Raw genomic sequence first — 27,453 nt, 5'->3', positions numbered from 1 at the left:
TGCCCCTCTCCCCCACTTATGCTCTCTCTCTCTCTCTCTCTCAAATAAATAAATAAAACCTTTAAAAAAAAAAATCTTTAAAAAAAATAAGTTACCATTATGGACCAAGCCATAAAAATATTTACGTGTTTTGACCTAGGATTCCCAAGGACATAAGGAAATTAGAAAAACAAAAACAAAAGCAATGTTTGTTACAGCATTACTTATAATAAGATTCAGTTGGAAGCAAGATAATTAAGGTAGGCAAATAGTACATTATGACCTTTAAATAATAATCATGATAGCTAAAATTAGCAACATTGAAAAATGTATTGTTAAAATGTTAGATGATAAAAGCAGGATACGTATTTGTATACTTACTATACTTGCTACTATGTAAAATGTACATATATAAGAAAATGAGGGGTGCTCGGGTGGCTCAGTCAGTTAAGTGTCCAACTCTTGGTTTTGGCTCAGGTCACGATCTCAGGGTTGTGAGATCGAGCCCCGTGTCAGAGATTTTCTCTCTTCCTCTCCTTTTGCCCCTCCTGCTCGTGCCACCCCCCTCTCTAAAAATAAATAAATCTTAAAAAAAAAGAAAAAAGAAAAAAGAAAATGACTACATAGGAATATGTAGAAATGAAAGTTCTTGTGCTTTTTTGGAAGAGTTGTGAATTTTTTCTGAATTTTTTGAGATATAACTTTTTATAATTTTCCAGAGCCTTTTAAAAATTGATATCCCATTTAATATTGTCCCTGTCAAATTAATCTAAAGAGAAAAATGAGGGGCAGAACTTCCTTTCTTTTTTAGGTCTAAGCTCCAGAATACAATTTACCAGGTGTTCTTGTTTCATTTATCATGGTCAGCCAAAGGACGTACTCCTAACTGTAGTATTACATGATAGATGTAGAGCCCTTGGATTTAGAGTTGAGAACAGTGCAAGTGACTTAGAGACCATAGTGGCCTGTGTCCTCTAGCAGAAGCATGTTGAATGTTGGAGGGATGTGTGCTCTGTAGAGAACAGTGTCAAAGGCTTATCATGGAAGGAGGAAGTATATGAGTCAACCTTGGCAATGATCATCTGCTGAACAGTTTATTATAACCAGAGGATCTCTCCTTATTAAGAGAAACCAAGGCTTCAGTATTTGCTTGTCCGCTTGAGATTCATCCTGCTTGCCTTGGCTTTAAATGTATTTCAGTAGAATGAAAAGGTTTGTCTCTTCTGCCATATGCAATCAGCTCTTGCTTTCCTCAAGCCATACTTGCTATTTGGCTGTAATTCTCTGCTTACTGTTTTTATTGTAGTAGGGATATTAGGAATAACCGTACTTTCTTCCCCAGGATGGTGATAGAGCCTGTTGTCAATTTCCATAACTTGAGAAGCATTTTTTTTCTCACAGCCTTAGCTTTTGCTCCTTGTCTTTGCCATCTGTTTCACAAAGGGATCGTTTAAGGAAATAGAGCATGCCTCTGGGTTAATTTGTATTTATTTCTGGACATCTCTACTTCAGCTATGTCATCTTTGTATTTCCTTTAGAATGTTAGATCCTATCCAGGACACAATGGAGCAGTTTGTACAGCATACAATGGCTCCTGGTCGAGAGGGAAGTCCCACTGAAATCTAGCTTGTGGTTCTCTGGAGAGCCCATGTGCCCGCCCTCCCTGAAGATGGGGAACCTTGTTTTACTCATGAAGCTGCCACCTCCTTGTCAAGTCCTGTGTGTGTGTGACTGTGCCCCCCCAGGAGGAACACGTAGCTCTAATTCCCTTACAGGTAGCATGACGTGGACCATATCAGTCTTCTGAAAGCTCTCCAGTGACTTCCTGTCTCACAGTAAAGTCCGGTCCTTACTGTGTATGTCCCGCATCACATGGCCTCTGGTGACCTTCCCTTTTTTCATGTCAGTCCAGTCACACTGGCCTACTGGCTGATCCTTGAACACACTAGAAGTGCTCCCACCTCATCCCAAATGGCTCGCCCTAGATTTCCTTTGGCCCCACTGACCTTTAGTTCTTTGCTTTTACGTGCCACCTTTTCCGTGACCACCTAACATCCTCTCTCGTCCTTACCCTTTATTTTTATACATATAATTTATCATAACTTATAATATCTTATCATTTACTTGTATGTTTTTTATTATCTGTCTCCCCCCATTATAGTGTGAGTCTTCATCTGTCTCACTCGTAGCTATTCCCCAGCTCCGGGAACACGGGTACAGTGCCTGGCACAGAGTAGGTGAATGAATAGCCATGTATTAGTTACTTGGTGTCCCCGAGCCTCAGTTTCTCTCTCTCTATTGAGAAAATGTATTTTGTTTGTGTGTTTCTGAAGGTCAATACTAATGTAGATCGAGCCCCTGAGACAGTATCTCAAGAACGTATCTGCCGTGTGCTCATAGGTGTGCGTGTGTGTTACCACTCCCACCACTGCCGCTACTGCTGGCCACCTGCCACTCCCACTACTGCTGCCGGTCCTACTCCTCTTACCGGTACTCCTACCGCCACCAGCACCACCGCGGCGACCGCTGCCGCCGCCGCAGCCCCTGTCCTGTCTCTTGTGTACAGCGCACTCCACCCTTCCCAGTCTGAGCGTAACTCTTTGAATTCTGCTGTGGAAATGACTCTGTGGAAGTAGTTTTCCTGAAATAAAGACCATTGCTCCCTGGATACAGGTTTGTATATAATAATGCATGCTATTTATTCGCAGAAACAGTGAGTTTTGTTCCCTGTCTCTCCACGTTGGCCAACATGGTGCTTATGTGTGGAAAGCACTTCATAGTTGTTTGTTGAGTGAACAGTACAGACTTAAGTCTGGTCTCCAATATGATGTTGAGAGCTAAGATTTTGAAATGGACACCTGTGTATGTTGTATTTCATTAGATAATTTCTGCCGCTGAAACATTGACATTGCATCCATCTAGTAAAATTGCTAAAGAAAACCTAGATGTATTTTGTGAAGCTTGGGAATCCCAAATTGGTGACATGTCAACACTGCTAAGAGAAATCAATGACGTGTTTGAAGGAAGACGAGGTGAGAAACTGTCCGCGTATTTAAATATATTATTATTTCAATTAGCTCTGTTAGTTTTTTAATGTCAAACCTCAGTTGCAAAATGAATTATCTTGTTATAACCCAATGGGTTATTTTTATAGTAACATACCTTCCACAGAAAAACTGAAAATGTTGTGTGTCCTTCTTTATTGTAGTATGTAAGCAGTACAATTTATTGTACAACAGTGTAGTAGATTTCTTTGAAGTAATATTAATATTCTAGTTTTCCTATTGAAATTTAGTCATTTTATATTTTATCAAAATTGTTTTTTAGTTTTAGTACAAAAGCTCTTCTGTAATACAATTATTCTCTGATTTAATTCTACTAACTTCATAATGAAATGAATGTAGTTATTTGATTTTTGAATTGCTTTCCTTCCACTTGGATGGAATCTCTTTCTTTGATGACTACATAATCTTGGAAAATTTCCTGTGGTGGGTAAGTTCATTGGTATTTTTACAACATGTAGAATAGCACTGCACAATGTATAGGAAGGCATCATTTTTATTCTTTATTTTAATAACAACTGGGACTTTGGTTTATTTTCCGTTGTATAGTGTGTCCTCTTATTTATGTTTATGTGTTTTCATGTATTTTATCCTCTTTGAATGGCTTCTGTTAGTGTCAAGCATGCTTTTTTTTTTTAAATAAAATGTCCTTTAAGCCACAATAACATCAAATTACATATTTATTTTTATTGACTTGAACATCTAAACATTTCATATTTTTAAAAATACCTATATAGGATAATTGCTGATTTGCTTTTAAAAATCAGAAAATTAGATAGAGTTTGTAAATATAGCATAATTTGTAAAATATAATAAATGTTTACCATGCTTTTACATTTAAAGATTTCTGTGATAGCTAGTCTAAATGGCTTATCACTTCAATGCTTTTATAAAGTATTTATAGACACATGGATTTTTATGTGAGACGAGTTTCATGTATTAAAAGGTAAAGTGATGTTGTTGATTCATATCTGAAGAAGAATGGTCATTTAGCTATGGGACTTGTTTAGGAAATGAAGAAAGTGACTTCCCCATCTTCCTCAACACCAGCACCCACTACAGATAGACTAGAGCTGAAACAGGAAAATCCTATACTTATGTTTGGACCACATGGTCTCTGTGGTTTCTTTTACTTTTAAGCTGGATGTTATGTAAATGGTCTCTTCTTTAGGTTTGGGTAACCTATCCTCAAAAAAATCAGGTTACCTTAACTTCTTTAGGGCTGAAAGAAATTCCTCTGTAGGTAGGAAACTCTGCTGCCTCAATCAGTGGTACATCCATTGTTTAACTGGTAAAGTATCTTGCTGTTCAGAAGGATCCTTATGTGGGGTTAACTGAGATAGAGTTGGTTGATTTCTTGTACTGCCTTTCTTTGTCCTGACTTTTAACATTAAGCTCATAAGAATAGCTTTTTTGACAAAGAAGTCCAACTCTGGGTTAGCCATTATTGACTGGACTGAGTCCAGTGTCACAGTGTTGTTTTTCCTGTTCTGTATGGTTATTATGACATGTCTGCCTGTTACCTTGCACCTGTCCACTACTTTCCATACAAAGGGTGGAGTGTATTCTTCAGATCCTGATTTCTCTCTGCTGCTGTTATAACTCATGTTATAGCTATTATTGAAAAGCCTTTGCTGTATTCTAGCTACCTTTGTTCTGCTCTGAATATCTTGACTCTCATTAATAGAAGAATTATGGGATATGTTTGCAAGTGTCGTTTAACCAACCAATTAAAGCAAATAACATGGTAAGCAATGAGAAAGGGACTCAGAGCTAGGTCATTGTCCCCCTTATCCTGAGACACGGAAATTTCACAATAGGGCCTCCTGAGGTTGTTTTAAGAACTCAAAAGTCAATGCTCATCTTCCTGCCTTTCTCTCTTCATCCATTTCTGCCTTCTTACCCAACCCTCCTGGGAAGCCATGGTCTTCATATTAGAAAGGACCAGATCAGAAAGATTCCACTTTCCCTTAATGATGAATTTGTAATCATAGCATTTAGAATTTGAGATTATTTTAGATAACTAAATGTTAAAAGAAGCCTTCTCTCACAGCTTGTAGACTGTTTCTCCTTTAAAGAGGCTGAATTTCTCTTGTTCTGTTTGAACCATCTTAGAATTAATATGACTAGGCTTCAGGTTATAGGGATGTACCTAATGGTCCTGTTCCATAGCTCTGCGCCTGTTTTATCACTTGGCAGATTGGATGTGTAAGGTGCTGTTCACCGAAATGGGATGCATAGAAGGAGGAATATGCTTGTGGATAAATATGAGCTTATTTGGGGGACATGGAGTTCGAAACAAGGGAGTGACCCATCCAGACAAGAGATAATGAGATGATGGTAGTAGAAATGGAGATAAGAAGACTGATTTAAGAAGAATTTTACAGGTCATATTGGTAGGATTTGCTGATTAATTGAATGTAGAGGTAAGGGAGAGTTTGAGGATGACAACTGGGTTTGGATTAGAATACCCCAATCCTACTCCTGTGGTTAGCTAATTGCCTATCCTTCAGTAGTTAGCGATTCATTTTCAGTGGGTCTGGGGACATGATCTTTCTGATAATGCCATATAGAGCACCTTCCGGAATAAAAAAAGCTAATTGTGGGACCTTCTAATAGGGAATTACATAGCACATCTTTAGTGAAATAGTGAGGCTTTTCTGTCCTTGGGAAATTAGCTTTAGTTTGTAAAGATGCAGAAGAGCTCTGGATAGTGAAAATGAGAGCAGCAAATAAGCGATCATTTTGGTACTCCCATCAGATCAGAGGGGCTCTTGAGCTTAACCCCGAACTTAGTTTATCTGGAGGTGTAAGGTGAGAAGTAAAAATGATACAGTTGTGGTGTTGATTTAGGGAATATTAAACAAAGGATTTTGGGAGTATTAAACTTATGATACCCCTGTGAAAACAGTGCTTTGAAAAACAGGTTTATAATTCAAATATTGACTGTGTTTTCCCCATAAATATTCCTGTTTTTCCAGTTACTTCTAATGTTTATAACATGTTTTCATCAGAGATAGAAATTGTTTGTTAATGCCACTTCTTTAATTTGATATAAGAGCTAAACGTAACTGAGTCAATGTATTTGCTCTGCTTAGAATCAATGGCAATAATTAGGCTTGTATGGAAAAAAACAGCTATAAAATTAATTATAAAATGATTCAGATTAATGATTTTTGGTATCTTTATCAACTTTTTTTTTTATCAACTAAACTTGGCTTATATTGGAATTGGGGGAAAGAGGGATAACCTTACCTGCAGAGCATTTGGGGAAAAGCTGTCTTGAAGAATGATCAGTTTTGCAGTTATCCTCAAATATGCAAATCATTCTGAGTCCAGCTAAATGATGGGAATATGGAGCAAAACAAAGTGTCTGTAAGACAGCCTCAGGGACTGGAAGTGCCAGTGATTAATTGGTGATGGTAATGCTAGAAAACCAGATTATAGAAAGGCTCCTTTTTTCATTTATTTCTCCCTGCCTTCTGGTTTCTTTACCTCTATTGTTTCTCGGAGAAATAAGGGATACTAAGATAGGTGGCTTTTTTTTTTCTCTTGTAGAGAAAATGTGAACATGTCAGGGTCATAGGCTCTATGGAGGATCACAAGGGTAAATAATACAAGATTGCTCATGCCTAAGCTAGTTATGCTTAAGTAATGATTATGCTCGTTTCTGCAGCTTATTAAGACCACTTTTTAGGGCTATTATAGACAGGATTTGGACTTTGAATTAAGATAAATGGTGAATTTTGAGGTTCTAAATGACTTAAAGTCTTCTATTAATCTTTCACAGCTAAATCAGGCACTTTTTATATCAGCGCTAGGAGACAAGGCATGGAAATAATGTCTTTAAGTTTTATTTTTCTCTCACAATTCTGAGAACAGAAAATCATTAATAAAATTCCCTTACTATTCCGACACTGCAAAGAAATGATTTGAACCATAAAGCTATTCCCGAGTACCAATGGCTGACCCGTAATGACAGTTCATTTTCTAGATCAGCACTGTCCAACAGAAATATAAAATACATATGTACTTTAAAGTTTTCTAGGAGGCACAAGAAAAATTTAAAAAGAAACAGGTGAAATTCATTTCAATGTTTTCTACTTAACCCAATGTATCCAAGATAATTGTTTCCGTTTATAATCAATACTTAAAAATGATTAATTAGGTCTCTTACATTTTTTCCCCTTTATATTAAATCTTCAAAATCCAGTATGTATTTTATAGTTACAACACATCTCAATTCAGACCGGTCATGTTTCTGTTGCTCAGTAGTCATGCATGGCTGGTGGATCCCATATTCAACAGCACAGTTCTAGATGAAAATTTAAATATGTTATGAATAGGCTCACCCTGTTCATGTAACAGTCATTCTATAAGAAAGTGTATGATTTAGTGCTCTTACACTGTATTTACTTTCATTAGGTGAAACTGTATGAAATTGCTATTTTTGTATTTCAGAGTGGTTGAGTATCAGCAATTTCATATGGTTCTACCTAATATATTATAGCTGAACAAACTCCCATTCCTTAAAATCAAGAAGCAATTACTGTTCAATCTTATTGTGAATTCTTTCCCCTATGAACAAACTAGGCTTTGAAAACAATCTACCATCCATTGTAACCTGACTTTATACATGATCTAGAAGTTTGAAATAGGGAAGCGCAGGGGTGAAGTGGGCATCACATGTCTCCTTCCTTTCCTCAGTTACGGTGCTTCCTGCATGTGTTAATTCACAGCCAAGAGACTGTATTTGGTTTACTTCCTCTTCCTATCTTGTACACTAGAGTTGCTCTGTTTGACTGGACGAATACTTTAAGAATTTAGGTGTAAATGATTTGGTTTGATAGTCACAGAAAAGGAAGCAAGCACTGATAACTGGTACTGATAAAAGAAGAATCTGGTTTCATTGGAGGCAGGCCGCTGTGAAAGATTTCACTATGAAGGAAGCTTGTTGTAAATATAAGTAAATAACACTGAGAAATTGTGCCTTTCTGCCCTTACATTGGGGGAGGGAGAGATTGTCCAACCAGGTACCTTAGAGATATAACTGTTGACAGCCTTCATAGTCACCAAATTACAATTTTGTTTCTGAAACACATGTAATTAATAGCCTAAATTATCAAAACTAATGTACTACCATTCCTATTTAATCATATTAAAAAAAATTAAATGTGAATAATAGAAAATACGCTAATAGAAAATTTGTTTTAAGTTATATGTGTTATTTGTAGGAGAGAAGTATGGCTACCTGTCACTTCCAAAGCCAATGGTAAGTAGAAGAGTTTTGTACATTCTGGAATGTTTTATTCAGAACCCAAATTGTAAATTTGAAACTGCAACTAATGCATCTGACTGCAGTCCAAAATAGTGTCCCACTAGGTGGCCGGCTTGGTGACATGTATGAAGATGGTTTCTGCACCTTGTCAGGCAGCTCCCTTTCAGTCTTCAGTAAACACTTTAATAATAATCATTTGTAAAAGTAAAAATAAAAATAATGAAAACACAACTGAATTAAAAAAAATAAGATAGGCTGTAAAATTCTAAATAAAATAAACCCTCAAAACCTCGAGCTATGTCTTAAATGCTTTATCACCTGCTTTATAGTCTACCAGACGAGGGAGGAAGATACAGGTGAGTGACTCTCTATACAAGGAGGGGCCGGAGAGAACACAGATCATCTGTATTTTCCAGTGAACATAAGGGGCAGCTCGTATCTGTACATTATGCGGCTTTATAGTTTCCCCACATTCATTTTCTGTCCTATTTCTTCTATAGTAAGCAGCATTAGAAAATCTCAAAAGGGCTATGTTAAATGAGTAAATATAAACTGTGAGACAGAAGAACAAGGAAAAGTTGAGGCTCTTCTGTTCTGCAGTGAAACTGGTGACAGAAGAGCTGGTCAGAAGTATCAAGTTGTGGTAATAAGGGAAACAAAAAACAAGGGGATACACATATACCTGGAAGGTATTGATGATGACCTGTTTCTTAAGCTAAGGGAGCTGGGTATTTTGTTTTATTATGTTATAATTTATACTTTGTGTACATCTACTCAATGTGTGTATGTGTGTGTGTGTTTAGAGTTTGAGTAAATGTTAAAACAAAAAAGGCTACCAGCGTCTCCTACCCCTTTATGTACAGTAGCCCTGGCCATTCTGGAACTCCTGCCCCAATTAGGGGAGCTTCCACCAGACCTCAGATTGGGGGGAACGGCCAACCTGGGCTGCCATCTCCTGAGAGCTTCTGCATATATTTTTCAAAGAAACATTGCCATTGGTAGTGGTTTCCATTCTTTTTTTTTTTTTTAAGATTTTATTTGTTTATTTATTTGACATAGAGAAAGCACAAGCAGGGGGAGAGGCAGAGGGAGAGAGAGAAGCAGATCCCCGCTGAGCAGGGAGCTGGATGCGGGGCTTGATCCCAGGACCCCGAGATCATGACCTGAGCTGAAGGCAGCTGCTTAACCGACTGAGCCACCCAGGCGCCCCTCTGTTCTTCATGTAAATAGGAATCTGTGGGCTAGCTTGCTAACCTAACTAACTATAATGTTTTAGCCTCTCCTTGGGGAACTATATTCTGAGTTCCATATAGCTTACACAGAAACAAACTTGCTGTTTCAAAAATAGGGGCCCATCAAATATGTTGATTCAAATATGAAATACTATATTCTAAGTATAATCTCCTATACAGCTGGGTAGAGGATTAGGAACTGAGATGTCAATGACACTAGGGTGCTGAAATTTTGCCTTCAAAGGGCAAATTGGTTAAAGGAATTGAGCTCCAGAGTCATAACATTAGGAACATGTGGAAAACTACATATAGTGGCTAATTTTATGACATCATTTCATAAAAATAACTCAACAGAGGGGCCAGGAATGTGTGGAGGTATAATAACTGGACTCTGAGAAGACTGCAGAAGTCTTTAAATCCTTCTGGGACATGATCTGCTTTCCCTGGTCCCGGGTTTCTGACTACTTACCTATTCAAAGCTGAACTTACATGCTAGAAGAGTATTTGCAAATAATTGTTTCAACTTAATTTAATATAGTTTAAGTATGTTCTGAAAATGTTTAAGTTAAAATTTTATTATAGGTAATTTGTTTTCTATTACTATTGTATTTCCTCACAATTAGCTGTACTGCTTTTTAAGATGTCTTAATCTTTTTATTGTCATAGAAGAATAACGCAAACTTGAAATCATTAAAGCCGGACAAGCCTGACTCTGAGGTAAGACCTTTTTCTTTTAACAGTCTTACTTATAATCTTCCTTTTACATCAATAATGACAATATTGTGGTGATTAAAATGTGTATTTTATAGGAGCAAGCCAAGATAGCAAAGCTTGGACTTAAGCTGGGTTTGCTTACCTCCGATGTCAACTGTGAGATCAAGAAATGGGAGGATCAGGAAAATGAGATTGTTCGAAATGGGCGCAACATGTCCAGTATGGCCTATTCTCTGTATTTATTTACTAGGTAAATGTAGTTACACTTGATCCTTTTAAATCAGTTTAATAATATTTGGTGTAAGGAAAAACTCATGTTAAATCATTGATAGGTTAAAGTCAATTTCAAATATTTGGTAAAAAAGACTAAGTTCTTATGATAATTAAGTGAATACAACAAGAAGACATTTAATTAGGATTTAGATTTAGAAGATAACCCCTCCAGGTTTGTGTCCTGTTCTTTTCATAATTTTTTAAGATGTCATTCATTTATTTGACAGAGAGAGACACAGCGAGAGAGGGAACACAAGCAGGGGGAGTGGGAGAGGGAGAAGCAGGCTTCCCGTGGAGCAGGGAGCCCGATGCGGGGCTTGATCCCAGGACCCTGGGATCATGACCTGAGCCAAAGGCAGATGCTTAATGACTGAGCCACCCAGTCGTTACAATTTTGCATCCTGATTTTTGTCATTCAATATATCATTCTCTCTCCTAGCAAGCATCAGTAAGTTTAGAAAACATGTCTTTTAAACTCTTTATGCAAGTGACTGATAATTGATTAGATAATACAGATCAAAGAATAGAACCATAAGGACTACCACCTCAATAGGGTGCCAAATCTCCATGAATCAGTGTTCATTATATAGCAGAGAATTTCCCTGACTTGACTATTGCATGACCTACATTCTTTGTCTTGTCCGCATAACAAGACTCTTGATCAAATGCCTCATTGAAGTCCATGTTGATCACATTCCACAATCTTCTGTTAAAATAATCTATACATATGGTATAGTAATTCCATATTGTAAACATTTATCTGTTATCTGCTCAATAATCTGTTCTAGAATTTTCTCAAGGAATGACTTCAAACTTTTCACTAATTTTCTGAAATCTATTTTTTTTACTTTTGGAACTCTGGAAAATATTTGATATCTCTAGTGCTATGGCTCTTCTCCTACTCATTTTGATTTTGAAAATATCAGCAATGGTTCACACCTACAAGTTGTTTCAGTATTCTGGAATGTAATCTATTTCATCTGGAGTCTTTTTTTTTTTTCATTTTTTAAAAAAGATTTCTTTACTTTTAGAGAGAGAGAAAGCATGTACCTGGGGGGGGGGGGGGGGGGTGCGGGGGGAGGAGTGGGCAGAGTGAGAGGGAGAGAATCTCCAGCAGACTGCCCTCTGAGAGCAGAGCCTGACCTGGTGCTCGATCTCATCACGACCTGAGATGAAACCAAGAGTCAGTCACTCAACTGACTGAGCCACCCAGGCACCCCTCATCTGGAGTCTAAACTCAATTAAAGTAGTTAGGATCTCCACAGCTGTGTGGGCATTGGGGTTCAATAAATAGCACCCTTTTTCCTACCCAATTTCTGAACAAAATGAAAAAATAAGCAAAAGAATAGGCAGGTAGGGGCCGTAACCTTTATATTGATAAAGCTATTATTGGATAATGTAGTTTATATCCACTAACAAGTAGGTTTTTAAAAACGATCTCTAGAATTCAGAAATCTTACTCTACAGGGACAGAATGTATCTTAAAATAACTGACAGAGTAGGTGTCTCCCAAAAGCAGCTTTACTTCCAAGAGAAAAAGGAGAAAGGAAAGGCCTACCACATCCAATTTATTTTTGCAAAGTCACCAAGAAGACTGAAAAGCTAAATAAATGCCCATACCTTTCTATGGGAGGGAATAAGGGGGAGAGCTGAGAGAAGTGAGGGAGGTTATGCTAGTGAAGATGCCTTTGTATGGAAGGAAGATCAGGAGTGAGGAAGGAGCATTCATTTCCCTCTTGATGAAGTCCTCTACCTTTTCAAGATAGAGAATTCTTCTGGAGGGTGCAGAAGTGATAGGAGCTGAGTGACTTGGCCTCTGTTTAGCAGCCATCTGTTAATACTTTACCATACTTTCCAGCATGGGTGACCTTTCCTCTTCGGTGGTTTCCTTCCTTTGTGCTTAGTCGTTTTTCTTTGCAAGCTTCTCCTGGGATTGAGTCTTCCTAACGCAATTTTGATCTTTTTTTCTTAGTTCCTGTCTTTTTAAAATCTGATGAGTCAGATTTGCAGAAGAAAGTAAAATGGAACTCCTTTGTTCACACACACCAAATGTGCGCAGATTAGCTGGAATAACAAAGATCTTGACCTTTGGCTGCAATCATGCTAGTTAACTCCTGGGGATAAAAATCAGCAGATCTTTAAACAAAAATTTGTTTTTCACCAATGAAAACTGGAGGAATATCATTATCACCTAGTAAATGTAGTTTGATATAGAAAATCTTCCTAAACAGAGGATTCCTCAGTAGAATTTTTTGTTTACATTTTTAACTGCCTCTTTTATTTCTTGTTTCTTGTTTCAGAATATTCCAGGGTGATATGGTCAGCATTTTTTGTTTCAGAGTCAGGATAGTGGATTCTGGTAAGGGATGACATGCATCCCATGGAGACTAGGAAGCATGAGGAGCTGCATTTTGAGGGGTAGGAATAACTAAAGCTCTGTGGAATGGGACTTGTTATGAGACGTAGTTATTAGGCAGGAATGCTCAGTTCAGGGAAGAAAATGGCTTTTCTGTAATGGGTAACACCTTGTCCCATTTTGACACATCTTGGTATATCTGTGGTAAAATCTCAAGCTGGCTTTGTTTTCTACCCACACTGTCAGCATATGTTTTTCCCCAACATTTTTTTCTGTTTTCCCTTAATACCTGTGGTTTACCAGCCTCATCTAGTTGCTTGTTCCTTTTTTTAAAATATTTTTTAAGGATTTATTTATTTGAGAGAGAGAGAGAGAATGTGTGTGCGTAGGGGGAAGGGCAGAAGGAGAGAATCTCAAGCAGATTCCCCGCCCAGTGGGGAGCCCAATGTGGGGCTCAATTCCATGACCCATGAGATCATGACCTGAGCCAAAACCAAGAGTCGGACGTTTAACTGACTGGGCCACCCAGGCACCCCTTGTTTCTGAGACCCATCTGTTAGCCTTCACAGTATCCAGTTTTACAGTTTTCCCGGGCAATTTTATAGCTTTTCCTCAGGCTGCTGTTTAAGGTTGTCTTAACAATTTATACAGTTTCTTAGTAATTTATAGGTGATAATTCATATTTCTTGATAATTTTAAAGATTTTATTTTCAAGTACTCTCTACACCCAATAAGGGGCTCAAACTTACAACCCCAAGATCAGGAGTTACATGCTCTACCAACTGAGCCAGCCAGGCATCCCTATTTCTTGATAATTTATGTATTTAAGATTTACTAGTGCATTTTTCCTTAAAAAAATTTCAAACTTACCAGAGCCTTATAGGTCTTTAAGTGGTTTCTGTTTCATAATTTCATTTGATGATCACAGCAGTTTATCAGAGAACAGGAATAATTTGTTCACATGTCACAGATGTTGAGGGCAGAATTGGTTATTAGATTTCTTCTGATTCATGCCTAGTCTACTGCTCTTCTTAATGCATTCTGTTCTCTTTGCTGTGGTTTGCTTTTTGTTTGTAGAGGTCTTGGTTCTTCTTGGTAGTTTTCAATCTGATGTTCCCTAGTCTGCTGGTGAGAGTGGTAGCACAAATATTGTGACTATTTTATATACCCAGCGCTGAAACTTAAATGACATGCCTTGTCAAAGTTTTAGAATTAAAAATGAGAATTTTTTGAGTTTTGGTCTGATGCTCTTAACATTATGTAACAAAGGCCTTTGGTTAAGACATATTGTCAGATCTCATGTATTTAATTTATGAAGCAAAATGAAAAAGGTTAAAAAGGAAAAATAAAACTTAAATATTACTTGTCGGTTTTAAATTTCTTTACATTATAAAATTAACATATATAATGTTCACTGAAAAATTTTAAAGTGCCCTAAGAAGTAATAGTTAAATATTAAAGTTATTCAAGAATAAAGTCACAATATTATTATTCTATTCAATATTACTCTTCAAAATTTGGGATCTATTAATATACAAAATGCTCTAGAAGTTTTTGTTATGAAACCAATTTTCAGACAATAACTTTTTCTTAGATCTCCTTGATAATTCATTTTATTTCAGAGGAGAGGGGCCACTGAAAACTTCCCAGGATTTAATTCATCAACTAGAGGTATGTTTTATTTCCATTTTATGCTACTAATTTAATTCTGGGCTAAATGTGGGTAATAACAGATTTTCTAAATGATTTACCATATCATGTTTGTATGCTTACCTATGCACACACATGTACAGAGAAAAGTGGAAAAGCAGATGGCTTGCAGTAGCATTTTGTGGAACTTTTTTTTTGGATATCTTATGTAAAATTCAAATATTATAAGGATAAAGCAGAGTGGGCTTTGTTGACAGTCAATATGTGCAATAAGTTACAGGTTTCCCAAGTAGGTGGAAGTATCCTGTCAGCAGGCACATATCCTGGATACCTTCCTGAGTGCTAGGAAGGCTTTTTGGCCTCTTCATTATTGGATTGGATGAATGATACTGAGTAAATGAGGACAACACATGAGAAAGCATCTGTCATAGGCTTGAGACAGAGGGTACTTGGTATAGTTTCCTTCTTTCCTTCCATGTTCCTGCTGATTTAAGGCATTCAAGGAGGGACAGACATGCTCACCCCCACCCCTGTGCCCCAGTGTGTCTAATGGAACTCCACGTAGGCCCATCTTGAATTCTTCTCCCTCAGTTAGAGGCCTTAGATTGGCAAGTGGGTTGCAAGAATACTTGCCCTAACTCTCACGGTAGTTTGTTTGCTTTTCTAGAACCAAGGGCATTCGTACATTTGAAATGTGTAATTTCTATCACTTTCTTACCTTTAATAGTTTCCTTTGGCATTCCCATGTGCTGCCACCTGAGCCTCTTCAGGAAAGGGATTTTAGCTTGGGAGGATGATTATCATCAGAGTCAGATGATTTCTAGAAAATACTTCTTTTGTATTTTTTTATAAAGTCGACTGTAGATGAGCGATTTCCCTTAAAACAGTTGGAATAAATTCTGGATTCACTCTGTTCCATTTGGCTCATATCCATTTGAAATCATACCACACCACATGGGGTATTTCACTGCAAAAGATCCACTAGTCACCTTCCTCCTGTGTGAGCTTACTCATTAAACCGGTGTCTACTGAATTGTCTACTGATGAACATGAAGTGCTCATCAAGTATTTATTGAGCTTCTACTGTGTGTCAGATCCTGGGGGGAAGAGCTCTGTGGAGAAAAGAGAACAGAACAAAGCCAGTGCTGGCCTGGAGCTTACATTCTAGTGGGAGGAGGTAGGCAGGAGAAGGTTAAGTATGCGGTGCCTATATATAAGCATTTAGAGAGAAAATCATGAAAGATAAAGAGAGAAAGGTGATAGAAGGCTGGCAAGAAAAGACCTCTCTAAGGGGGTAACATTTGAGTAGAGATATTAATGAATGAGAGAGTGATCTGGATGGATATCTGGGGGTAGAGTATTTTAGGCAAACAGAGCAAGTGCAAAGGCCCTGAGATGTTGGGGTAGGCTGGAGGGGTCTGAAGAAAAATAAAGAGGCAAACATGGATGGAATGGAGTGAACCAGAAGGAAAGTGGTAAGGCATGACATCTCCGTAGCCCTGGGAAGAACTTTGACGTTTTTTCAGGTATGAGGGAAAACCCATTGAGGGTTTGGAGGAGCAGCGGCAGGATCGAACTTAGGTTTTAAAAGGTTTTTGGCTTGATCACCAGGGTAAATCGTAGTGCCATTTACTGAGCTAGGGAACACTGAGGGAGAAAACCAGATTTAGAGGGTGGAAATCAAGCATTTTGTTTTGCTCAAGTAGTATGTAAAAGACTGGTGTCAGGATCGTTCAAGAATGGAGAGAGAGACTGGGGAGTCATCAGCTTTCAGGTGGTTGTAAAACCGTGATAGTCCAGGAGATAGACATGGATCTTGCCCCCATGGGGTTTGTAGGCCAGAAGGGAAGAGATGTAAACAAAAAGTGGTAATGTAGGATGATGAGGAACGTATGGGTAAATGAGTCATTCTGTTTGGTTAGAATCTATGTGTAAAACTCATTGGTCTCCCTTTTAAAGGATAAGGAAGGGAGCAAAGGATTATTTGACCTTGAGATCAGTTCATCCAGTGATAGCAAGGTGTTGGATAGAGTGTTAAGGTTAATGCTGCATTGCCTCCTTCTTCAGGTTCTTTATCTAATTCATTACCAAGCACTTTAGTTTTCTTCACAAACCACCCTCATATTGCCATTCTCTTCTTTTTTATGGCTGCCATCTAAAGCTGACTCCTACCCTTTATTCCCCTGGTGTCTCTTACTCTGAAACATTCTGTTACTATTTTAAAATAAGCATCCGAAATATTCCTATCTTATCTGTCCAGCCTTATTTTTCCACTGTTCTTTGGCATCATCCTGTTCTCTTCACTAAATTGTAAAATGCATGGTGAATGCTCAAGAACCAATCTAAATTGGTCCTCTCAAATGGCTGGTTAAGGAATGTGTATGGGCGACAAATTTTAGTGGAAGTAGGAAAGTCCTAACCCTTTGACCTCATGTTCCACAATTCATCACCCTTTATAGTTGGGGTATTATAAGATGAGCTCCAGATCCTTCCAGAAGCCCAGACATAATTTGTATGGTTAATTTGTATGGTTAAGTATCATAGGTCTTTATGACCCTCCAGAGTAATTGGAGGTGTCCAGGTGTAGAGGAGCCTCTCCAGGGATGGATTCTGCATCAAGCCTGAGAAATCTCCTTCTGAATACAGCTAAACATTTGTGTTTCCTGGGTAGGAGAAAAGCTTCAGGCGTTCCACGACAGACCTTTTATGTTTAGGTTTACTTTTAAAATTCAATATGACAATTAGCCATGAGTATATTTCTTATGAACTATCTGTAAGATATACATCTAAGTAGTGATACTTTTCTTTTCCACTAGGTTTTTGCTGAAGAGGGCTTAAAGCTTGCTTCAAGTGTACAAGTTTTCTCAAAACAGGTAATGCAAGTCTGCCTGCTTGGTCTTGATGGTGATGTCACGAATACCCACTTGGGGTGTATATTATTAAGGTGTAAGGGTATTTAAGGTTTAAAAGATGGTGTTTGTTGGAGTTGTTATAACTTCCTAAATTATATTTCAGCTGAAAGATGATGACAAGCTTATGCTTCTCCTGGAAATAAACAAGCTGATTCCTTTATGCCACCAGCTCCAAACAGTAACTAAGACACCTTTGCAAAATCAAGTGTTTCTAAAGGTAAAAGGAGTTGTTATAACTTCCTAAATGATATTTCAGCTGAAAGATGATGACAAGCTTATGCTTCTCCTGGAAATAAACAAGCTGATTGCTTTATGCCACCAGCTCCAAACAGTAACTAAGACACCTTTGCAAAATCAAGTGTTTCTAAAGGTAAAAAGGTAAAAAAAGCGTTACTCGGGAGATACTTGAGAAACTTTCACATTTATCAGGTGTGCTTCTAGCCCATTTTTCTTCAGTGTTATTACCCACAGACAGGCAATTTACTTCCATTTTTCATGCCTCGATTGCAAGAATCATTTATCATCTGTAGTTGTAACTGACCCCAGGGAGCAGTAGGTTCACCAAATAAATCAGCTTTCTTTTCTTTTCTTTTTTTTTAAAGATTTTATTTATTTATTTGACAGAGAGACAGCGAGAGCAGGAACACAAGCAGGGGTAGTGGGAGAGGGAGAAGCAGGCTTCCTGCGGAGCGGAGCCCATGCAGGGCTCAATCCCAGGACCCCGGGATCATGACCTGAGCCGAAGGCAGATTCTTAACGACTGAGCCACCCAGGCGTTCCATAAATCAGCTTTTTGGACATGATTAATTCCACCACGCTGAGCAGCTACCCTTAAATCCTGAGGTCGTCACATGTCTAACTAGGGCACAAATCCCTCAGAGTAGGGGCTCCCGTTGTTTGTCTTAGGGAATTTAGCTTATGCCTGCAAAGCAGAGTGCCAGAAGTTGCAAAGTAGGGGGTTCACTGCCGCACTTTGGAGTGTTTTAAGAAGTGCCTAAACAGCTCAAAATAGAACAGGTTGATTTTCCATCCATTCTTCCTGGGGTTCCGTGAAGTGGGCAGGAGACCTGGGCAGCAGGCCCTGCACTTGTGTTCTGGGGCCTCAAGTCTGCTCATGTGCCCTAATCCATATGCCTTTTGAGATCCTTTAAATTTCTACAATGAAGAAATTTTATCAGGTTAAAATGTAATTAATAATACAGTCTTTTGAAGTACCCTTTGTAGAATTTTATTTGCTTGCTTTCTGTCATTATAGGTTGATAAGTGTATTACAAAGACAAGATCCATGATGGCTATTTTGGTCCAACTTCTCTCACTTTGTTATAAACTGCTAAAGAAGGTAAGATGGGTTTTCTGTCTGAAAAATCACATTTTAAAAACTAGTTTCCAGAAAAATGCAAAAGAAATATCTATTTAATTTTGCAATTTTTATTTTGAAAGTAAAGTAGAAACTAATTGTCTTAACTCTTTCCAGCTTCAGATGGAAAATAACAGATGGGTCTCAGTTACAAATAAAGACTCCGTGGATGGTAAAACTTGAGAAGCTTTTGGGGTCAGATCTCTCGAACAGCATGCGGCAAAGCTGATATTTTTAGAAAGCAAATGATCCTTTATATTTTCAGAAATTCAACAGTTTTATAAAAAAAACAATTATGAAATCTTGCTTTATTTTCTGATCATGAAACTGATTGTGATGCTTTTTAACAGCTAATAAATGCCACGGTAGTTGCTACATTCCTAATTGCAGTGTGAATTTACAATGGGACATTGCCATTAATAATGTTGTTGAAAGTCAAACCAAATATCCCAACTGTCTTAATGACAGTTTAATCCAAAGAAGCTATTTTGAATATGTGCTCACCTTTGGCATAAAATACCTTAATATCCTCTTTTCTGTTTTTATTTAAGCTTATCATCTAGAACACTAATTTTCAGCAGGAAATACATAAGTTGTCTGGGTGAACACAGGGGTTTCCTTAAATCTGTGGACTTTTCTTTAGTCCCTCTGTCCACAATTGTGACTGGCCTCTTCGCTGTCCTGTCACAGATCACCCATGCTAGGAGCACACGTTTGTTCTCTAACAAGCATCTCAGAGCATAGGCTCTCTGCTGTGCTGCACATCTCCCCGCCCCCCACCCCCCCATTCCCAAAGGCAGGGTCATGGAGCTCACTCCACAGAATCCTCCAGGAACTCACTAGGAGATGGCTTACACTTCTCCTACCATAGCTGGCTGGTCTGTCTGCCTTAAATATTAGCTGGAATCCTAAGCCTATCTTACTGGTGTAAAAAAATAGTCTTTGAACCACCCTTTATACTGACTGATGGAATGGAAGATACGAGACAGAGAACAATGGAACGAAGATGTTTAAAATAAATTCTGAATAATTGTGCATCTTGTATATGTGCCTTTGGAGTGTTCGTTATAAAACATTTTAATTTTAGGGCTTAAAGCTTTTCTTCTTTTTGTTTGGGTTGGGGCTTTGATTGAAGGGTCTGGTTTATATGTTCAGTCCTTACAGTATAGTATAACTGTTTTGAACTCTTGCTAGTGCTTGTATCCCAATACTGTGAAATTCATTTTGAAATCTGATAGAAAATGTCACTTGCCAAATGGCAGTAGTTATATAAGCTTGTTTGATGATTGGTATCTGGGTCAGCTATCACAATCAATATTCACAAGATCCTGAAGAACCACAGTACTACCGATTAGCTGTCAATATTTTATTGAAGGAAACTTGAACTTACCATAAGCCTTCAGGAGAAAATGGGATACACTTGGCTTAATGACCTTTATATTTCTTCTATAAAAATTATCAAGCATGATTTTTATTCCTTGAAACCAAAATATTCCTTAAAATTACATTAGAAATAATGGGAGAACAATGTGAGGTAATGTTACATGTAAAATATGTATTTCTTTTACTATCTTTAGTATCTTTGTTTTCTGATGTCTTCAGGAATCATTATGCTACACAAAATGGGGATCTGCTGGTTTGTGCTTACATTTCCAGTTCATAGCACCGTCATTGTAGGTGTTTGTAGAGTTATTACCTATATCATGTCTGGTGAGTATATTTAAGGGACTGTCATGCTGGCACTCAAGTTACAAGAAGTTTTTCTTGTGAATCAAAAATAACTTTTAGATTTTATTTACAAAATAGTTTTACATACCTGAAATGAGAATATTCTCTTATTTAAGTGTAATTGGGGGTGGGGAAGGGATGACTTATGACTTCAACAGCATAAGAGGATAGAGAACCACTTTAAAAGTAAAGTGATTTCTTCTGTATTAAATTACATCTTGTTTTATTTACAGATATTTATTTATTTATTTATTTTTTTAAAGATTTTATTTATTTGACTGAGAGAGAGAGCACAAGTAGGCAGAGTGGCAGGCAGAGAGAGATGGAGAAGCAGACTCCCTGCTGAGCAGGGAGCCCGATGTGGAACTCGATCGCAGGACCCTGGGATCATGACCTGAGCCAAAGGCAGACGCTTAACGACTGAGCCACCCAGGCGCCCCTACAGAGATATTTAAATGTACACGTGTTGCAGCCTTAAAAAAATGACAATTTAAAAAGTCCTTTTATTTGAAATTCATTGTAAATGAGTAGACAATCTTAAATCGTAAATCAGTTCCCTTTTCAGTTTAGATGATGAGAAAGTTTTTGTTCCATTCAGAGGCATCTGTGTCTTTGGATTATGGCAACTTCTCAGTAACTTCTTGGCTGGCTACCCCATAGCTAGAGTGTGAGACTGAGCGACTACACTGTACGTATTGTAATAAGCAGCTTTACGCCGCATTAGAATACTTCCATGTTGGGAAAGCCCTTTGTAGTTTTCAAAGCCTTTTCCTGTATCCCTCATTTAAGAAGCCACAGTGTTACACTGGACTTTGTTTCAGAGAGGAAGGCCATCTGAGCCACATAAGGAGTGGCCAAGTATACTCTGCCTCTCCCCTGACCTAAGGGGAGAAGAGTTGGGGCTGAAGAGGCGACACCAGCCTTTTTGGCAGTGTCACTTGGAAGGAGATTGGGTAAAAAAGGCCTTTTTTTTTTTTTAACTTCAAACTGAGGGAAAATTGAGGCAAAAACAATAACCATGCCATAACATTCAAACCGAAGCATGTCAAAATGTAGTATTTACCAGTGGGTTACAAGATCATGGGTAAATTATTTTTACTTTGCTACTTAAAACTTATCTGTCTTGTCCAAATTTTCCTCAAAGTGCTTTGTTTTTAATCAGAAAAACATCCTTTGTTTGCCAGTTGTTAAGAAAGGTAAAAGAACAGAGTGGGTACATGGGCAGGGCAGATCTGGGAGGCTGAGGACAAAATGGGAACCAAGGCTTGTTATGCAAGACGAAGAGGGGAAACTAGGTTAAGTTTGAAGATCAGGCCTCTCTGCGGATGGCTGGGTGTGAAGCATGCGTCACACATGCTGGTTCTTCTTTAGCGCACGCATTGCATAGGCTGGGGAGGGGTAAGCACGCCGTGGTATTCGTTACCCATCTCAGTCCTCATGACGTAGCTGTTGTGGCATTCATGCGCTTCACCACGACTTCTTCATACTGTTTCTGTGTCAGTAAGCCTTCTGTTATGCTTTTACTTTCTTCAAATTTGGGCAACACAACTGCAATGTAGCCTTCAGTGGATGGCTGGGAAGGAAAGAGAATATTTAGTACTGTCAAATGTGTAAAATCAGATAAAAAGTATGTGGATTGGATCATACTTTTTTCTGCCTCCTTTACCTTCTCTTGAAGAATAGATGGCTTATGGAGAATGTTTTCATTCACTTCCATCAACCGTCCTCTAACACAGCTGTTTTAAAAAAAAAAAAAGTTGTTTTGAAGAAAAATACTACCTCCTTTGTTTCTCCTAAATTGTGGTTAAAAAGTATCTCACCTAGATACAGTATATTCTTCTCCATCTGAGCAGTAAATCTTACACAGAGGTGCAAGCTCTGTTAGAAACTGTGCCCCCTGATAATAAAAGGGAAGAAGTAATTAAGTGATGTATATGTTCACTTTCCTTTGAGAGGCAGTCCTCAGTGTGATAAGAGAATATATTCCTGGAACTAGTGTTTTAAATAAAAATGACTTAAGTACTGAAAAACCATTTATTCAAACACTTATGTAAGCGCCTACTATGGGCCAGGTACCATCAGAGGCTCTAGGGGAAAGAGCAGACTAAGATACATAACAGGTAGTTTAATTAAAGATTAAGAATATATTTTATCAACTTTAATGAGAAAGCTACATATGGCCAGACATGAAGATGTCAAAAGTGTAGGAAAATCCATCAATAAGCAATAATACAAAATTCAACATGACAGAGTATGACAGCAATATTATACAGTTACTTTCATTAAGATTCCTAACTTATTTTTATATTAGAACTTACTAGATAAAGGAACTTCTTTATTAGGGTCAGTCACTAACACTTTTTGAAGCAGTGATATTTTTCTAATTAAAAAGAATGCACTTTGAGGAAAATTGGGAAAATACAGAAAAGTTTTAAATAGCAAACAAGAGTAGTTTACCCATTATCCTTATAATCCAGAAGCAAATACTACATTTTAACGTTCATCTGTTTGAATGCTATGACATGGTTGTTTCACGTACTCCACATTGATGTATCTGGTGAGGTTCTGACAAATATCTACAAGGAAGCTCATGGGAAACTGATGCACGCCTGTCTATGTTGCTCATTTTCCCAGAAATTTTTCCTATAGTTAACATGGGTATTTGAGGTCAAGATGCTATTCTCTATGACTCTTTACCACTCAAAACATTATTTTTTCTCTTTTTTTAAAAAGATTTATCCATTTGAGAGAGAGAGAGAGCTTGTGAGTGGGGTGGGGGTGGGGAGACTAGCAGAGTGGGAGGAGGGAGAGGGAAAAGCAGACTTCAAGCTCTGCGCAAAACCAGACATGGGGCCTGATCCCAGGACCCTGAAATTATGACCTGAGCTGAAACCAAGAGTCAGATGCCACCTGACCACCCAGGTGCCCCCCACTCAAAACATTAGACAGCATACAGATGCTACCACATTGGCTTCAATCGTCTGCATATGGGTACTTTATTTCAAAATAATTCTCAGTGTGACTCCTCACTTTTGGGAGGAGGGGCTGGGGATTTGTCCCAAAGGGTGTGTCTATCACTGGGTTTACGTTAAAAGAGCATAAGTGTTTTGACCCTTTTTATCACCTCCCTTGGGAGAATAAATGATTGGCAATGCTGAGAATCAAAACTTATCTGTAGTGGGTTCCATATGCAGGTTCTCCTCTGTTCTTCAATAGTAACAACAGTGTTACTATTTTGGACAAAGATTTATCACATGAACTTCACAAAACACTGTTACACTTGTAATTTGTAGACTTTATCCTTTTTTTCTTTTAAGAAGCTGGGGGTGGGGGGGACTGGAGGGGAGGGGCAGAGAGAGATGATCTCAAGCAGGCTCCATGCTCAGCTCTAGCCCAACGCAGGGCTCGATCTGACAACACTGAGATTATGACCCAAGCCAAAATCAAGAGTTGGATGCTCAACCGACTGAGGCACCCAGGTGTCCCCATAGACTTTACCTTTTATTTTTTTATTTTTTTTTAAATTTTATTGTGTTATGTTAGTCACTATACAATACATCATTGGTTTTTGATGTGGTGATCCACGATCCATTGTTTTCATGTAACACCCAGTGCTCCATGCAGTACGTGGCGTCCTTAATACCCATCACCGGAAGACTTTACCTTTTAAGAAAGGTTCATGCTTTTCTAAGTCCATGTGTTTCCGGAGCAAGGAAAAATTTCAAACCTACAAAGGGGAGTATAACAAGGGTCTCCTACAACAGTGAGGATAATTAGCAGAAACTCTTAGTATCAAGTCAGAAAATGAAGGACCTGAATCATCCACTGAAACCTTCTTATCCAAGTGCATATGTCGGGATACTTCAGTGTTACTGAATTGTCCTTGGTGCGATACTCTAGTAAAATGTGTCCATCCTGCCTGAAGTTGTAGAGGGTAGAGATGATATCCTGTACAACCCAGCACTGTGTGGAGGTACAGCTGTGGCTAGATATGTATGAAATTGGCAACGATTAAAGAATGGAAAATGGTAAGGAGCAAATACTGTATTTTTTTCAGACTGATTTTTTTTTCACTACCTGAGGATGTATTTTTTTTTTTTTAATTTACATCTGAAAGTACATGGTAAAGAAGAGTTGGTCACTTAAATTTTATAGAACTCAGGATACTGGCTTAATAAAACTAGAAGAGACAAAATATCTTGTTATATTGGTATGAAAGTTGTCCTTTCAAAGGCCGGCCTTCCCCATCCTCCACCCTGGGAATGATAGGAATGGTGGTACAGAACTAAAAATATGACAAATCCTGTACCTCCTGAAATAACCTTATTTTTTGGTCTAAGAATTTCTTTGAGGTTAAAGTATTCTTTTTTGTTGTTGTTAAAGATTTATTTATTGAAAGAGAATGCGAGCAGGGGGGAGAGGGAGAAGCAGGTTCCCTGCTGAGCTGGGAACCCAACATGGAGCTCGATCCCAGGACCCCAGGATCATGACCTGAACCCAAGGCAGACGCTTAACCGACTGAGCCACCCAGGTGCCCCTAGGGTTAAAGTAGTCTTAAAATCAGCACATCACGGGCGCCTGGGTGACACCATCAGTTAAGTGTCCGACTCTTGGTTTCTGCTCAGGGTCATGCTATCAAGCCCTGTCACGCTCTGCGCTCAGCACATAGTCTGCCTGAGATTTTCTCTCTCTCCCTCTGCCCCTCCTGCTTGTGCTTTCTCTCTAAAATAAATAAATAAATAAATATTTTTTAAAAAAAATAGGCATATCAGACTGTCAGGGGAGTATGCTGAGCATATATCCCTGGATTCTAAGACTGACTAGATTTATCATTACTAAGACATTGAAGATTTAAGTAGAGCATGACAGGAACATACCCGCTTAAATTTCCCAGAGACCTTGTTCTGAAGTCTGCTACAGTTGGTACTGATTTGATAGGAGATGTTTTTAATTGTTTTTCCATTTTGAAGAACTGGATGAGATTCTGCCAATGTGATGACGCATATTCTATAAGGAGCAAAAATGTGATGCTGTGTTATTGGTTGGTATAATTCTTCCTCATACCACACAGTACTCCTACTGGCACAAAAATATATGAACTGACATTTGTTTAGTCAAACTGTCATGTCCCCGCATTTTCCTCTGGCTACTGCTGGAGCTTAACTGTAGAAGGGAATGCAATAATAGAAGAGGAGAAAATGAAACCGAATATCCTTCCCAGAAAAAGGAAGAGTACTAGAAGTCTTTAGGTGGAACTGAGGTAGAAAAGAGAAGAGTAAGGCATCCCTGGATGTGTAGGGTACTACCTGTGCATCTACCCCAGTCCTTTCTGTGAGCCCCGGCAATTCACCGTGGTTAGGCACAGGCTGGTTATTTCCCACAGTGGCTGGCTGAGGGTGTGGTCCTCCATCTGGATGTTTGGGTGATCAAGTTTATTTGGAGTACGCACTGAAAGGCTCATTCTTGTCAGCCAGACTCCTCTAATAAACGCCATTTCAACACAGTGGAAGATAATCATTTAATGAGTATTTGTTTATTCCAAGACCATACCAGGCTACAATACCAGAAACTTTTTTTAATAATTTAAAATTCCCAATTTGCTTACCGGTTGGAGTGCTGTAGTATACAGTGGTCCTCACAGGGTTTGCCTTTGACATCTGGAAGGATGAATGAGTCTGTTGGTTGTTGGGTCAATATTTACTGCCACTGTGTGGTATTTTTCTTTGGTTTGTAGAGATAATTATGAAGACTGAATACACACTAATCACTAGTATCCCTTCATTACTTAAAAAGATATACATAAAGGCTTCCTGTAAAGTATTTAAAGAGATCTGGCCCAGATGGAATCATTCATTCAATATTAAATGATTATTAACTCTTTGCTCCATCTTGCTTTATCCTCACTTTAAAATGAGTACATTCATTATTTCTATTAGAAAAAGTGCCATTAGCAATGCATTCTTTATATAATATAGTAGCATATGTTTTATCGGTCAATTTTAGAGTGACCAACTCTTCTGGTTTACCCAGGACTGTCTAGATGTTAGCTCTGAAAGTCTCAGATTCTGGGAAATCCCTCAGTTTTGGATAAACCGGGTCACCCTAAATTTGGCTAAAAAATTGTATGCCATAATATTTAAAAAAATAAGTTCACCTATCATCCCTGAATGAAAGGGAGCAAGTAGGGGTTAGAGAAGGGTCCTCAACGATGCTCCCACCACTGATTTTTACTGGGTACACAAAGCAGGACAACACGATATCTACTTCAAGTGACAAGTATATGACACCAGCAACTTTTAGTAAAACTGTTAGATTTTGCTTTCTAACCAGTTCTCCTCTCCGTCCCTGCCTCTACCGTAGTTTCGACCTGATCATTTAAATCTCTGTACGTATCGCCACTGCTGTAGGACTGAGCCAGTCAAATGCTTGCAGGCATTCAGGGCGATTGCAATCCACCTTCCCTAGGGGTGGTGCCTCACCTTAGACTATCTTCCCGCAAGCGACCCACCCTTCAACTCGCACCGCGACGCCAGCCCCTAAGTGCGCCCGCATGTACCGCAGCCCTCCACGGCTTTGCGACTGCCATTCCTTCCGCCTAGAAAGGAACAGAGATCCAGTTCCTTCTACTATGGGGAGGAAGCGACGGGGAAAACGCGCGTGTCTCATGACCTGTCACCACCGTCCCTACAGCATCAGGCAAATGCGGCCGAACAGAAGCCGACACCATTCCCCACTTACCGGCTTTGTACCAGCGAGTGAAGTAACGATCCACGAGCGACGGAACAGTCGGTTCGGCGGCCGCGGGCTCTGTGGCCATGGCGACCAGGGGCGCCGCCACCCCCGCCCTATGAGACCCGAGCACTTCCTCCGAGCAGGCCCTGGAGGAGGGCGTACTTCCGGCGCGCGGCCTGC

At 38.7% G+C, this 27,453-nt stretch overlaps 2 protein-coding genes across 5 annotated transcripts in view; one reads left to right on the top strand and one right to left on the bottom strand.

The window, feature by feature from the left end:
* CTNNAL1 (catenin alpha like 1) overlaps window positions 1-20,825 on the top strand; it is a 66,181-nt gene extending 45,356 nt beyond the window's left edge. Inside the window, exons 11-19 of one of the 4 annotated variants that reach the window (XM_032418314.1) lie at window positions 2,861-3,011; window positions 8,276-8,313; window positions 10,221-10,268; window positions 10,361-10,515; window positions 14,517-14,565; window positions 17,361-17,417; window positions 17,560-17,673; window positions 18,712-18,795; window positions 20,416-20,825. In XM_032418314.1, the coding sequence (XP_032274205.1) occupies window positions 2,861-3,011; window positions 8,276-8,313; window positions 10,221-10,268; window positions 10,361-10,515; window positions 14,517-14,565; window positions 17,361-17,417; window positions 17,560-17,673; window positions 18,712-18,795; window positions 20,416-20,490 (771 nt within the window). In that variant the 3' untranslated portion in view covers window positions 20,491-20,825. Of the gene's footprint in view, window positions 1-2,860; window positions 3,012-8,275; window positions 8,314-10,217; window positions 10,269-10,360; window positions 10,516-14,516; window positions 14,566-17,360; window positions 17,418-17,559; window positions 17,674-18,711; window positions 18,796-18,930; window positions 19,191-20,415 lie in introns of those variants that run through there. The other 3 variants (XM_032418313.1, XM_032418315.1, XM_032418316.1) reach the window with 3 other exon arrangements.
* A 199-nt stretch (window positions 20,826-21,024) lies between these two features.
* On the bottom strand, window positions 21,025-27,441 carry ABITRAM (actin binding transcription modulator). Its single transcript, XM_032418213.1, has 6 exons — window positions 27,280-27,441; window positions 26,147-26,198; window positions 25,419-25,548; window positions 22,362-22,438; window positions 22,208-22,277; window positions 21,025-22,114 (listed from the first exon to the last, which is right to left on the bottom strand). Exons 1-6 carry the CDS (start codon window positions 27,356-27,358, stop codon window positions 21,977-21,979), a joined length of 546 nt encoding a protein of 181 aa, XP_032274104.1. The 5' UTR covers window positions 27,359-27,441; the 3' UTR covers window positions 21,025-21,976.
* Between the last annotated feature and the right edge of the window lie 12 nt (window positions 27,442-27,453).

This window comes from Phoca vitulina, unplaced genomic scaffold (genome assembly GCF_004348235.1).
Source record: "Phoca vitulina isolate PV1807 unplaced genomic scaffold, GSC_HSeal_1.0 scaffold21, whole genome shotgun sequence".
Lineage (NCBI taxonomy): Eukaryota > Metazoa > Chordata > Mammalia > Carnivora > Phocidae > Phoca > Phoca vitulina.
This window is presented reverse-complemented; position numbering and strand designations above follow the sequence as displayed.

Excerpts from the sequence above, each read along its gene's own strand:
- ABITRAM (XM_032418213.1), bottom strand. The coding sequence starts at position 27,358 with ATGGCCACAGAGCCCGCGGCCGCCGAACCGACTGTTCCGTCGCTCGTG. Across the intron at positions 26,199-27,279 it reads CACTCGCTGGTACAAAGCCG|ATGTCAAAGGCAAACCCTGT; the intron begins GTAAGTGGGGAA and ends TCATCCTTCCAG. Across the intron at positions 22,115-22,207 it reads CATCTATTCTTCAAGAGAAG|CCATCCACTGAAGGCTACAT; the intron begins GTAAAGGAGGCA and ends TTTCCTTCCCAG.